Source organism: Oncorhynchus mykiss, chromosome 1 (assembly GCF_013265735.2).
Source record: "Oncorhynchus mykiss isolate Arlee chromosome 1, USDA_OmykA_1.1, whole genome shotgun sequence".
Taxonomy (NCBI): Eukaryota; Metazoa; Chordata; class Actinopteri; order Salmoniformes; family Salmonidae; genus Oncorhynchus; species Oncorhynchus mykiss.
Genome location: NC_048565.1, coordinates 77,219,366 through 77,234,319, shown reverse-complemented (window position 1 = coordinate 77,234,319; position 14,954 = coordinate 77,219,366). Strand labels below are relative to the sequence as shown.

Sequence of the window (14,954 nt, the reverse complement as noted above, 5' to 3'; positions counted from 1 at the left end):
AACAAGTGTAGACCATACCGTGAAATGCTTACTTTACAAGCCCTTAACCAACAGTGCAGTTCAAGAAGAGTTAAGAAAATATTTACCAAATAAACTGAAGTAAATAACAAAAGAAATTAACACAATAAAATATCAATAACAAGGCTAGAAACAGGGGGTACCGGTACTGAGTCAGTGTGCGGGGGGTACAGGTTAGTTGAGGTAATGTGTACATGTAGGTAGGAGTGAAGTGACTGCATAAATAATAAACAGTGAGTTGCAGCAGTGTACAAAACCGCTTGTCGTGCGGTAGCAGAAAAAACAGTCTATGACTTGGGTGACTGGAGTCTCTGACAATTTTATGGGCTTTCCTCTGACACCGCCTATTATATAGGTCCTGGATGGCAGGAAGCTTGGCCCCAGTGATGTACTGGGCCGTACGCACTACCCTCTGTAGTGCCTTCCGGTCAGATGCTGAGCAGTTGTCATACCAGGCGGTGATGCAACCGGACAGGATGCTCTCGATGATGCAGCTGTAGAACTTTTTGAGGATCTGGGGACCAATGCCAAATCTTTTCAGTCTCCTGAGGAGGAAAAGGTTTTGTCGTGCCCTGTTCACGACTGTCTTGGTGTGTTTGGAACATGATAGTTCGTTGGTGATGTGGACACCAAGGAACTTGAATTACATCTTAATCCTGTATTGACGCTTTGCTTGTTTGATGGTTCGTCTGAGGGTATAGCAGAATTTCTTATAAGCGTCCGGATTAGTGTCCCACTCCTTGAAAGTGGTAATCCATGTCTTCTGGTTGGGATATGTACGTACTGTCACTGTGGGGGTCGTCGATGCACTTATTGATGAAGCCGATGACTGAGGTGGTATACTCCTCAATGCCATTGGATGAATCCCGGAACATATTCCAGTCTGTGCTTGCAAAACAGTCCCGTAGTGTAGCATCCGTGTCATCTGACCACTTCCGTATTGAGTGAGTCACTGGTACTTCCTGCTTTAGTTTTTGCTTGTAAGCCGGGATCAGGAAGATAGAATTATGGTCAGATTTGCCAAATGGATGGCGTGGGAGAGCTTTGTATGCATCTCTGTGTGTGGAGTAAAGGTGGTCTACAGTTTTTTCTCCTCTGGTTGCACATGTGACATGCTGGTCAAAATTTGGGAAGCTGATTTAAGTTTAAGTACCTTGCCACTAGGAGCGCTGCTTCTGGATGAGCATTTTATTGTTTGCTTATGGCCTTATAGAGTTGGTTGAGTGCGGTCTTAGTGCCAGCATCGGTCTGTGGTGGTAAATAGACGGCTATGAATAATATAGATTGTCGTGACGTTGTATTAGTTAATGTGACGACTGTTGCTCATCGAATGATTAAAGGTTTCTAATTGTGTGATTAACTGAATCAAGCAATTATTAACTCATTAACTTGGGGCACCATGGGAAAATTAGTTTTATTGAGTTTCTATTTCCCAAATTAACTCAAAGAATATCAGAATATCGATTTTACAACAGCTGCTAATTAATCAGTTACCTCTACAGTCTCGTTCTGAATGTCGCATAATCTGGGAATCTGCACTGACCCGAGTCTCACCAATGAGTTCGTACCACACCAATCTTAGTTAAGTATTTATTTACTAGAAAGCTAAAATTATGATAAAAGATACACATACACAAAAACACATTCTAGGCTATTGATTAGAACTTAGAATAACGGGCCAACACAATATGCCACGTGTTACCCAAAATGGGGATTTAAAAGAGAGAGAAAAAGAGAAAGTACACGAGAGAAATATACATTTGGGTGAATTTGTCAGCTATGTTTATTCTAACCCTTGCCCCAAACTGCCACTCTTATGGGTCAAAATATAATGATGTAATTACGTGGGGAAGGTCTCCGTGGATTCTCCGCGTGGACCGTTCAGGCTGCTCAATGACACACTTCTCCGGCGCAACTCTCTGGTTGTCCTCACGATGTCAGTGTCCTTTTGGCTTAGGAGTCTGTTTCCTCGCCCTTGCTCTGGAAGGGCTCTTCTGAGGACAGACAGCTCTGTAGCTCAGAGCTCACAGCATAGGAATGAAACAGTGTAGATACCATGATTCGATGGGGAGTGGAGGCTAGGTGGTTTTTATACCCTTGGGTCAAAAGTGGGCGTAACCGCCTTTAGGGAAATTCTCTGGGCGTACCAAATTAAGGGCAAGGTCTAGATTTTACTCAAATCCAATTTTAGACAACTAACTTCCCATTTCATCTTTACCAAAACATTCTCTTTGATTTGGACATTTTCCACACAATGTACAATGTATAAACATCAAACATATACTAGGAAAACTTTTAACGTTAAAATGTTTTCGTAAAAACGTCATCTATTAACAAAACAGAAATTACATACATTTTCATATTCCATCTATCGTCATGACCCCACCATTGTGGCTGACGGAAATCATTGTTCCAAAGTCCCTTTATTTCATGTTTAATGTTCTGAGGCTGGTTCTCCATAGTAACAGGACAAGGGAATTTGTCTGTGGCCTGAGATTTACCAGGGGTGTGAGGGGTCATAAAACCCCCTCACATCTTCAGACCCCTAGATCGCTCCTCCTCTGTTGGGGTTGACAGATAATCTGTAGGGTTGTGGTCTCCTGTAACCTGACCTGATCAGGACAGTCATGACAAGATGATAACTCTTGGTAGATAGTGTGGTTTACAGCTTATCATAAGGTACTCTACCTCAGGCAAGCAATACCTCGAGACTTCTTTAATATTAAACATCGTGGACCAGCTGTTATTAACAAATAGACAAACACCCATACCCCTCGTCTTATCAGACGTAGCTTCTCTGTTCTGCCGGTGCATGGAAAATTCCGCCAGCTCTATATTATCCGTGTCGTCGTTCAGCCACGAATCGGTGAAACATAAGATATTACAGTTTTTAAATTTTTATAATGTCTTAATAATGTAGGTCATCAATTTTATTTTCCAATGATTGCACTTTAGCCAGTAGAACGGATGGCAGTAGGAGTTTACTCGCTCGCCTACGGATTCTCAGAAGGCAGTCCTGCCTGCATCCCCTTTTCCTCCGTCTTTTCTCCACGCAAATGACGGGGATTTGGGCCTGTTCCCGGTAAAGCAGTATATCCTTCTCGTCGGACTCGTTAAAGGAAAAAGCTTCTTCTAGTTCGAGGTGAGTAATCGCTGTTCTGATGTCCAGAATTTATTTTTTCGGTCATAAGAGACGGTAGCAGCAACATTATGTACAAAATAAGTCAAAAAAATCAGTTACAAATACTGCAAAGAAACGAACAAAATAGCACAGTTGGTTAGGAGCATGTAAAACGTTGGCCATCTTCTTTGCTCTTCGGCGCCATCTTATCTAATTGTCTTGTCACAGCCTAGGGCCACATCAACGTTGTGAACAGAGTATCTCATGGTGGCGGTGGGGTTATGATATGGGCAGGCGTAAGATACAGACTACAAACACAATTTAATTGTATCTATGGCAATTTGAATGCACAGAAATACTGTGACGAGATCCTGAGGCTTATTGTGAGGCCCATTTTTAAAAAAAGGTTTATGTTACCAACAGACGCATATCTGTATTCCTAGTCATATGAAATCCATAGATTAGGGCTTAATGAATTTATTTCAATCGACTGATTCATATCAGCTGCATCTCAGTAAAATCTTTTCAATTGTTGCATGTTGAATTTATATTTTTGTAAAGTATAATTATCTCTCCCCTATATTTGGTTCCTGGGTGTGGGCTCTCAGCCTACATCAAGCCTTAAGACAATTGAGATGGATTGTGTATGTGTGCTGGATATGTGGATGTGTGTGTATGTGTGCCATTCAGAGGGTGAATGTGCAGGACAAAATATTTAAGTGCCTTTGAACGGGGTATGGTAGTAGGTGCCAGGCGCAAAGGTTTGAGTGTGTCAAGAACTGCAACGCTGCTGGGTTTCTCAACAGTTTCCTGTGTGTATTAATAATGGTCCACCACCCGAAGGACATCCAGCCAACTTGACACAACTCTGTGAAGCATTGGAGTCAACATGGGCCAGCCTTCCTGGTCACATACACATGGTTAGCAGATGTAATTGCGAGTGTAGCGAAATGCTTATGCTTCTAGATCCAACAGTGCAGCAGTATCAAACAGGTAATATCTAACAATTCCACAAAAAAAACTAATATCTAACAAATTCCACAACAAAACCTGATGCACATTGGGATGAGAATATATGAGTATAAAATATATGGATGAGCAATGACATAGCGGCTAAGATGCAATAAATAGTAAAGAATAGATAGTGAAGGATACAGTATATACATATGAGATTAATAATGTGAGATATGTAAACATTCTTAAAGTGGCATTATAAAAGTGACTTGTGTTCCATTTATTAAAGTGGCCAATGATATCAAGTCTGTAGGTAGGCAGCCGCCTCTCTGTGCTAGTGATGACTGTTTAACAGTCTGATGGCCTTGAGTTAGAAGCTGTTTTTCAATCTCTCTGTCCCAGCTCTGATGCACCTGTACTGACCTCACCTGCTGGATGGAAGCGGGGTGAACAGGCAGTGGCTCAGGTGGTTATTGTCCTTGATGATCTTTTTTGCCTTCCTGTGACATCGGGTGTTGTAGGTGTCCTGGAGGGCAGGTAGTTTGTCCCTGGTGATACATTGTGCAGACTGCACCACCCTCTGGAAAGCCTTACGGTTGTGGGCGGTGCAGTTGCCATACCAGGCGGTAATATAATCCTGGCTTAGGAAGGCCACCAAAAATTCTGAGATTTCCATACCCAACTATAACATTTTCCGTCAAGATAGAACTGCCAAAGGGGGAGGAGTTGCAGTCTACTGCAGAGATAGCCTGCAAAGTAATGTCATACTTTCCAGGTCCATATCCAAACAGTTCGAACTACTAATTTTAAAAATTACTCTCCAGAAATAAGTCTCTCACTGTTGCCGCCTGCTACCGACCCCCCTCAGCTCCCAGCTGTGCCCTGGACACTGTGAACTGTGAATCTGTGAATTGATCGCCCCCCATCTAGCTTCAGAGTTTGTTCTGTTAGGTGACCTAAACTGGGATATGCTTAACACCCCGGCAGTCCTACAATCTAAGCTAGATGCCCTCAATCTCACACAAATCATCAAGGAACCCACCAGGTACAACCCTAAGTCTGTAAACAAGGGCACCCTCTTAGACGTTATCCTGACCAACTGGCTCTCTAAATACACCTCTGCTGTCTTCAACCAGGATCTCAGCGATCACTGCCTCATTGCCTGTATCCGCTACGGGTCCACAGTCAAACAACCACCCCTCATCACTGTCAAACGCTCCCTAAAACACTTCTGCGAGCAGGCCTTTCTAATCGACCTGGCCCGGATATCCTGGAATGATATTGACCTCATCCCGTCAATTGAGGATGCCTGGTCATTCTTTCAAAGTAACTTCCTCACCATCTTAGATAAGCACGCTCCGTTCAAAAAATGCAGAACTAAGAACAGATATACCCCTTGGTTCACTCCAGACCTGACTGCCCTCGAACAGCACAAAAACATCCTGTGGCAGACTGCAATAGCATCGAATAGTCCCCGCGATATGCAACTGTTCAGGGAAGTCAGGAACCAATACGCGCAGTCAGTCAGGAAAGCAAAGGCCAGCTTCTTCAAGCAGAAATTTGCATCCTGTAGCTCTAACTCCAAAAAGTTATGGGACACTGTAAAGTCCATGGAGAACAAGAGCACCTCCTCCCAGCTGCCCACTGCACTAGGTAACACGGTCACCACCGATAAATCCATGATTATCGAAAACTTTAACAAGCATTTCTGAACGGCTGGCCATGCCTTCCTCCTGGCTACTCCAACCTCGGGCCAACAGCTCCGCCCACCCCCCGTAGCTACTCGCCCAAGCCTCCCCAGCTCCTTTACCCAAATCCAGATAGCAGATGTTCTGAAAGAGCTGCAAAACCTGGACCCATACAAATCAGCTGGGCTTGACAATCTGGACCCTCTATTTCTGAAACTATCCGCCGCCATTGTCGCAACCCCTATTACCAGCCTGTTCAACCTCTCTTTCATATCGTCTGAGATCCCCAAGGATTGGAAAGCTGCTGCAGTCATCCCCCTCTTCAAAGGGGGACACACCCTGGACCCAAACTGTTACATACCTACAGTGCCTTGCGAAAGTATTCGGCCCCCTTGAACTTTGCGACCTTTTGCCACATTTCAGGCTTCAAACATAAAGATATAAAACTGAATCAACAACAAGTGGGACACAATCATGAAGTGGAACGACATTTATTGGATATTTCAAACTTTTTTAACAAATCAAAAACTGAAAAATTGGGCGTGCTCGTGTTGTTACAATTACACCATGAGTCGTTAATCATGAAACATACACCTCCACCCTTCTTCTTACCGAAGAGATGTTTGTTCCTATCGGTGTGATGCACTGAAAATCCTGTTGGCTGTACGGACTCCGACAGCATGTCCCCAGCTAGCCATGTCTCTGTGAAACAGAGTATGTTACAATCCCAGATATCTCTTTGGAAAGCAACTCTTGCCCTAATTTCGTTGACTTTGTTAACTAGGGACTGGACATTAGCGAGTAATATACTCTGAAGTGTTGGGTGATGTGCGCACATCCGAAGCCTCACTAGAAGACCGCTCCAGGCACCGCTTTCAACACCTTGTAGAGTCCATGCCCTAATGTTTTATACACTCTTTGTCTGTGAGCTTCCATCAATTAAATTAATCTAAATAGCTATTCTACACGTCATTGTCCATGTGCAATATAGATCTACACTGAAACCGCATACCATCCTCTGCATGAAGGTCACTAAACTGATATTACATGTAGCATAGTCACTTATCACTCATTTCTCTTGCATCCTTTACACTTCAACATCATCCAGGCATAATGATATTCTGTTTTTGGCTTTGACAGTTTTTACCCGGGGTTAACCATTATGTAGCGCCAGTAAATGTCTTTGAGATCTATGGGGATTTGTATTGTAATGGTTGTTCACAATCGGCCAATGTGAGTTAATGCAAACAAATGGAAGTGCTTCCAATCCTGCTATCAATACAACCCCATTATAATTAATTCACTATTCTAGTATGGGTCCACATCCATCCACACCAACAGGCCTTTAGAAAAACATCCATTTGTAACGATTTGCAATTATATCTATCTAACAGCTCCACAATGTATGCATTAACCTGTCAACCGTGTTGTTTTTCCCCCGTGGAAAGTGCATGTCTGTGTGGTGGGGCGATGCTCTTTGGCACTGGTGGGCGTTCTGAGCTCATGTGGCCCTAGGCTGTGTTTTTGTATTGATGGGGGGCCAGGGATAAATGAGACAATGCAACGGGTTCTGGGCTCCAACTGAGCTAACCAGCAGTCTGGAGCACTGACGTGTGTGTGTGTGTGTGTGTGTGTGTGTGTGTGTGTGCGCGCGCGCGCAGAATCTGTAAGGTATCGGTCTGTTGATGCGTTGCGGTGCCTCTGTGTGGGGGTGTGTGTGTTTTTGTTCCATAATACTACCTACCTGTCAGTTTGACATCATGTCAGTGGGAGATATTGGAGAGAAAATCACTTCACACAAAACAGTAATCCCCGGACTCAATGATGTCATAAGTGAAATCTGGGCCAAACACTAATTCAGCAAAAAAAATCTTTGCAGCTCTACTCTGCCTCGATACAGGAGGATACACACAGCAGAGCACATTCCTAATAGGCATACTGTACATGAAGATATTGATTGTCATTTTTACAGCAGCTTAACATTAAATGTGCCACATGGTTGCCATTGTGAGATGCTGTAAGTAAGTAAAGCTCTAATTTAGACTGAATCAGTAAATTAGAGCTTTTTCTTTTAACAGGGAATCAGAACGACGGAGCCTCCGTTCCTTTGACATCCAGCTTTATCTAACTGTAGATTAATGCGATTCCTTCAGGCTTAGCCTACTCTTTAATGGCCTAATTTCTTTGAACTTCTGCTCTGCAAAGTTTAATCATATTTTCAAAGATAATCTGTCTCCATCCTCTGTAAGGCTTCATACACAAAGACGGTTTTCTCTCTCCGACTTGAATGTGATGGGATGATATTTGAAATGACTGTCACTCGTGTCACTAGTCATTTGCCTGGGATAGAGCGAATGCTTTTAAATGACTGTTGCCTAGTTGCCTTTGTATACTGAGTGTACAAAACATTAGGAACACCTTCCTAATATTGAGTTGCACCCCATTTTGCCCTCAGAACATACTCAATTCGTCGGGGCATAGATTCTACAAGGTGTCCCATAAGAATGCTGCCACAGTTGTGTCAAGTTGGCTGGATGTCTTTGGGTGGTGGACCATTCTTGGAAACTGTTGAGCGTGAAAAACCGAGCAGCGTTGCAGTTCTTGACACACTCAAACTGGTGCGCCTGGCACCTACTCCCATATCTCTTTCAAAGGCACTTACATATTTTGTATTGTCCATTCACCATCTGAATGGCACACATACACATTCCTTCTTTAACCCATCTCCTCCCCTTCATTTACACTGATTGAAGTAAATTTAACAAGAGATCATAACTTTCACCTGGTTAATCTATGTCATGGAAAGAGCAGGTGTTCCTAATGTTTTGTACAGTCCATGTACATCAGGGGCGGTCAGTGCCGTTTAAGATAAGGGAAGACGATTATTTATTTTTTATGCGCATGGCCTTATTTCTATTACAGCATGTTGGATGACTGTCACTCATATTCCATTCACCCAGCTCAATGTAACAGCGATAGGTTTAGGCAACTACATGATACAAACATTTTCCCTATCCCATCATGAGGTTGCTACAACCTAGCTTATTAGTGAAAGTTTACCACGTAGGTGTAAAAATGTGAGTAATCAATGTGACAGACAGTGACACATTCAATACCGCCTTGCACACTCTTGCCTGCATCTAGCTGATCTAGGGTGTAATCATTTCTATTGCACAAATTCAGGTATTTTTATCCCCGTTTTTGATCTGTTTGCTTCCATTTAAGAATGTTTTTTCAACAGAATCGTCGGAATGAATACTCCCCTGATCACCATCGCATACAGTTCACTTTCATAGCAGCAACATACAAACAGCATGATCACTTTGCTCGTTGTTTAATTATTTCCCACATCTACGCGCTCTCCTCCTCCCACTCATCCTCCCACTTCAATTTCCTTGAGAGGTTATCCCCTTTAGATACGTTACAGCAGAATGTTGAAGAACAACGGGGAATCTGAGTGATTCCCTTATGGTGAATGATAGACATAGCAAAACGTCTTCAGGGAAACACTGCACGTGATCACTTCATCAATGTCTTGGTGAGAGTGGTGACCATGGAGAGAGTTTATAGCTTGTGAAATAAATGTCTGACGAACATAAGTCAGTTATATAGGCTTAAATGGGCGGGCTCTTCAATTAATGTGGCACAAGGCTTCAGAGGAGCACTAGCACAGTATCCTGCAAAAACACCATCCATGATCCTGTACTTTTAAAAACTCCAAATTATATTCTGTATAATGAAATTGCATAGGCTACAATAAGTACATTTAGCCTGGTGTGCTTGTCTAGAAAGTAAAAGAAGGACGGTACTTACAAATGCATGTCTTGCGTTTTGTATGTTGACGTCATGGCTTGACAAATAAATGAATGTGTCGTTGTCTGACTGTCAACAGCAATGAGACAGCGGAACAGTAAGAGGCCTCACATGTTTATGTCAGAAGTCTGAATCAAGCATCTGACACTGAACAAATACGCTATTCTCAGAGATCCTTGACAGTCACTTACAGCCACCATACACTGTGGGAAAGTTTGTATGCTTGTGTATTTGCACAAGAAAAAAATAAATCTGCATGTTTTGTTTTGGATATTTTGGTGTCCAGAGCTCAATGTCACTACAAATCATCGAGATAATGTGTTGTCTCTAACTGATAAAATACCAATTGGCGCAAGAGTTCCAGGGGTAATTTAATGACGTGGTCTGGAGTGGATGGGATAGTTAAATGGGCAAAGGAGTCTGCCAGCTGGCTGAACAGTTCACGGTGAAGGACAGGTGTCACGTAGTGTTTTAGGCCAAGGAGGAGTTGTCCAACACTGGAGAGATCATAGGATGGTCATCACTTTTGATATTAGCCCTCCTCAGATTCACATTCACAATTATTGCCTCTGTTATGTACAAAACAATGCTCTTTAGCTATACTAATATACATAGTCACTGCACTACAGTTTTATTACTGAAAATATTTAAATGAGAAACATTATGGCATTTTTCCATACAGTATGTACCACTAATCTCTTCAATGTTGAAAGCAAAGAAATTACACGAATAGCTTACTGCCACTGTTCTGTCCTAGGGGCTTGTGTTTGGAAAAGGAAACAGGCATTTACAGTGCCTTGCGAAAGTATTTGGCCCCCTTGAACTTTGCGACCTTTTGCCACATTTCAGGCTTCAAACATAAAGATATAAAACTGTATTTTTTTGTGAAGAATCAACAACAAGTGGGACACAATCATGAAGTGGAACGACATTTATTGGATATTTCAAACTTTTTTAACAAATCAAAAACTGAAAAATTGGGTGTGCAAAATTATTCAGCCCCTTTACTTTCAGTGAAGCAAACTCTCTCCAGAAGTTCAGTGAGGATCTCTGAATGATCCAATGTTGACCTAAATGACTAATGATGATAAATACAATCCACCTGTGTGTAATCAAGTCTCCGTATAAATGCACCTGCACTGTGATAGTCTCAGAGGTCCGTTAAAAGCGCAGAGAGCATCATGAAGAACAAGGAACACACCAGGCAGGTCCGAGATACTGTTGTGAAGAAGTTTAAAGCCGGATTTGGATACAAAAAGATTTCCCAAGCTTTAAACATCCCAAGGAGCACTGTGCAAGTGATAATATTGAAATGGAAGGAGTATCAGACCACTGCAAATCTACCAAGACCTGGCCGTCCCTCTAAACTTTCAGCTCATACAAGGAGAAGACTGATCAGAGATGCAGCCAAGAGGCCCATGATCACTCTGGATGAACTGCAGAGATCTACAGCTGAGGTGGGAGACTCTGTCCATAGGACAACAATCAGTTGTATATTGCACAAACCTGGCCTTTATGGAAGAGTGGCAAGAAGAAAGACATTTCTTAAAGATATCCATAAAAAGTGTTGTTTAAAGTTTGCCACAAGCCACCTGGGAGACACACCAAACATGTGGAAGAAGGTGCTCTGGTCAGATGAAACCAAAATTGAACTTTTTGGCAACAATGCAAAACGTTATGTTTGGCGTAAAAGCAACACAGCTGAACACACCATCCCCACTGTCAAACATGGTGGTGGCAGCATCATGGTTTGGGCCTGCTTTTCTTCAGCAGGGACAGGGAAGATGGTTAAAATTGATGGGAAGATGGATGGAGCCAAATACAGGACCATTCTGGAAGAAACCCTGATGGAGTCTGCAAAAGACCTGAGACTGGGACGGAGATTTGTCTTCCAACAAGACAATGATCCAAAACATAAAGCAAAATCTACAATGGAATGGTTAAAAAATAAACACATCCAGGTGTTAGAATGGTCAAGTCAAAGTCCAGACCTAAATCCAATCGAGAATCTGTGGAAAGAACTGAAAACTGCTGTTCACAAATGCTCTCCATCCAACCTCACTGAGCTCGAGCTGTTTTGCAAGGAGGAATGGGAAAAAAAAAATCAGTCTCTCGATGTGCAAAAATGATAGAGACATACCCCAAGCGACTTACAGCTGTAATCACAGCAAAAGGCGGCGCTACAAAGTATTAACTTAAGGGGGCTGAATAATTTTGCACGCCCAATTTTTCAGTTTTTGATTTGTTAAAAAAGTTTGAAATATCCAATAAATGTCGTTCCACTTCATGATTGTGTCCCACTTGTTGTTGATTCTTCACAAAAAAATACAGTTTTATATCTTTATGTTTGAAGCCTGAAATGTGGCAAAAGGTCGCAAAGTTCAAGGGGGCCGAATACTTTCGCAAGGCACTGTATGTATTCTACAGCGGAGATACTAAGATACTACTAGATCTCTGCTAATGTGTTTTACTTCAAGGAAATGAATAGGTTCTCCACTCACTTGTGGGATTCACACACACACGCTTCTTCTGAAATTGCTCCCACAGTCCACTCTGATTCCCTATCACTGGAGCAATCTGGAAAAATGTCTTGGTCATTTATATTTTGGCTGTTTGTCAAGCCAGCTTTTGCCCATCAGTTATTCCTGGAAAAGTATGTGGGTGTGGAAAAGGTTGTGGCATTCATGTTGTTTGGGTCTGCCAGTTTACTGTAAGTGTCTCTGGAAATGTGCTAAAATTAGAAGGTCTGGGACTTGGTTTAATTCAGGGGTATTTTAGCTCTGAGCTCCTGTTATGTAGCAGTCTGTCTCAACTGCATGCTCTGAGGACATGTGCACTGGTGCTGGGTTTTAGAAATCAACTTCATACAATTACAGCCAGCAAAATATGCAGACTCTGCTATGTGTCGGTCTCTGTCAAGTATCCCAGACACAAACAGAACAATCTGACGTGAGCTGATAAGACGGATTCACACGCGCACACACACAAATACACACACGCACACACTCACTCATACATACGCATGCACTGACACACACTCACGCATGCACACACAATTGTTTAATGGGCAAAATCAAAAAATTGCTTGTTGTCATTTATTTTTGTGCACAAAGCCCTCTTTCTATTTTAAATTAATGAAGAACCAAGCAGAAGAAGGATAATGCAGTTATTCCACGGCCACAGAGTGACACTGAGACTCTTATATTTCACATTAAAATGTATGTCAACAAAAAATAATGACTGCAAAGTTAAACACACCATGCAACTATATGCACAGTGTCTAATTAAAACATTTTACAAACACATTTTTACAAAAACACATTTACTTTGAAGAACAGTGCAGATGCAAAATTTGGTAACAGAATGATAGCACAAACATTACAAACCGTCATTCTGTTACCAAACTTTGCAACTGCATTGTTCTTCAAGTAGATGTGTTTTTGTAAAATGTTCAGTGGAAATTGTTAAAACTAGTCCTTGTGCAGATTTTTAAAATTTTATTTAAACTTTACAGCCATTGGTTTTTGTTTGACATTCATTTTTATAGTGAAAATTCAGAGTCTCAGGGACACAGGGAATTGCCCTTCTCTCTGTCTAGAGGAGGTCTTCTGAGTGTGTCTCTCTTGTCTGTACCAGAAGAGAGAAGTCTCGGTAGTGACAATCAGGACCACCCACCATTGTGTTGATTCAGGAGTCATGGGATATAATGTGTTTGACGCTGCTGGCATCACAACGTCCTGGTATGGGATAAGAAGAAAGGATGACGTAGAATAACATCATTTACTAGGATAAACGCTCAATTGGTTTTGCTTGATCTTTGGGATGTCTGTGTTATTTTATCTACTGATACAGTATTTTACAATACAGTTGAAATGTAACTATAATTCTACAGAAGGTCAAGGACATTTTGAGAAAAACATGACTGGTCCAGTATCTGAGATTTTGTTATATACTTTTTTGTGTGTGAGTGTTTATCACTGTGACTACTGAGAATGTGAACCGGTGCTTTCGTTCTAGCCCTCTGCTATTCAGCAGTAGGAAAATAGATTGTATGTACACTACAGTATGTGGCCTGGATTTGACCTATCTCTCTCTCTCTCTCTGTCTCTCTCTATCTCCTTAGTCGGACAGCAATGCCAGTTACCTGCGAGCAGCGCGGGCTGGGAACCTGGAGAAGGCCCTGGACTACCTCAAGTCTGGGGTAGAAATCAACATCTGCAACCAGGTGGATTGCTATTCATCCAACATCTGCTCTTCAATTCATTCCCATTTTGTACACAATATGCACTTTTAGAAAATAAAGGTGCTATTTAGAACCTAATAGGGTTCTTTGGTTGTCCCCATATGAGAGCCTTATGTAGAACCCTTTTTGGCACTAGAACCCTTTTGTGTTCTACCTGGAACCAAGAAGGTTTCTACCTAGAACTCAAAAGGGTTCTCCTATGGGGACAGCTGAAGAACCCTTTTTGAACCATTTTTTCTAAGAGTGTATCAGTCAATGTAACTTAAACTATTTCCATCAAACACATTTAATCCTGTGGCTGTGTGATACATTTGTCAAATTTAAATCAAGGTCACAACATCAATTAGTCATTTGAATGTACTTGAAAGTCTGAGTAATCTCACACCATGGGCACAACCTGTCTCTCTTTCAGAGAATGTAGGCTGGGTGCCATAGATGTATTTAAACTACTTTCTTTCATTTCATTCAGAATGGGTTGAATGCTCTTCATCTGGCCTCTAAGGAGGGTCATGTAGAGGTGGTGGCTGAGCTGCTGAAGCTAGAAGCCAATGTGGACGCGGCGACCAAGGTGCGTCCCACTCTGCTTCTGTCACTGCTTTGTTGCTGTCAGACAACACCGAGGGGATGATTCAGTGAACTACAAGTATGATGAGGAACCTTTTCTCATGGTAGCTCCTAGGGCTGATATTCAGTGAGATGTGCAGAGGACCCAGGTTCGATACCCAGTTGGTCACAAACACAACATGAGCTTAGCATTCAGTGGTCAGCATCAGTGTGGTCAGCATCAGTGTGGTCAGCAGCATGTCCATGTTTGTTCATAGAAAGACTTTAGAGACTGTAGCTACCATTAGTGTTCAGTGTTCCCTCTCTCCCAATGGAAGCAGACACTAGTTATATGTCAATTCTGCGCACTATGAAGAATGCAACACTAAGGAGAGTCTTCAAACTACTCAACATCAAACTCTTCAGCTCTTCAAATGAAACCTCAGACACTAGTCTAAGGAGGCACAGTAAAGGTCATGTTTGGCTGAATGGGCATGATATCTGCACTCCTGCTTTTTTGTTTTAAATGTTGTAATCAAGACACCTGTCTTCAACTCATTCCTTCTCTACCTAG

General features: G+C 42.1%; 1 protein-coding gene across 35 annotated transcripts in view; it reads left to right on the top strand.

Annotated features, from left to right (window-relative positions):
• Positions 1-14,954, top strand: part of LOC110529831 (ankyrin-3) — a 165,430-nt gene that overhangs the window by 79,481 nt on the left and 70,995 nt on the right. For all 35 annotated transcript variants that reach the window (XM_036985839.1, XM_036985833.1, XM_036985955.1 and 32 more), the window contains exons 2-3: positions 13,718-13,819; positions 14,307-14,405. In XM_036985839.1, coding sequence (XP_036841734.1) covers positions 13,718-13,819; positions 14,307-14,405 — 201 coding nt within the window. The remainder of the gene's footprint in view (positions 1-13,717; positions 13,820-14,306; positions 14,406-14,954) is intronic.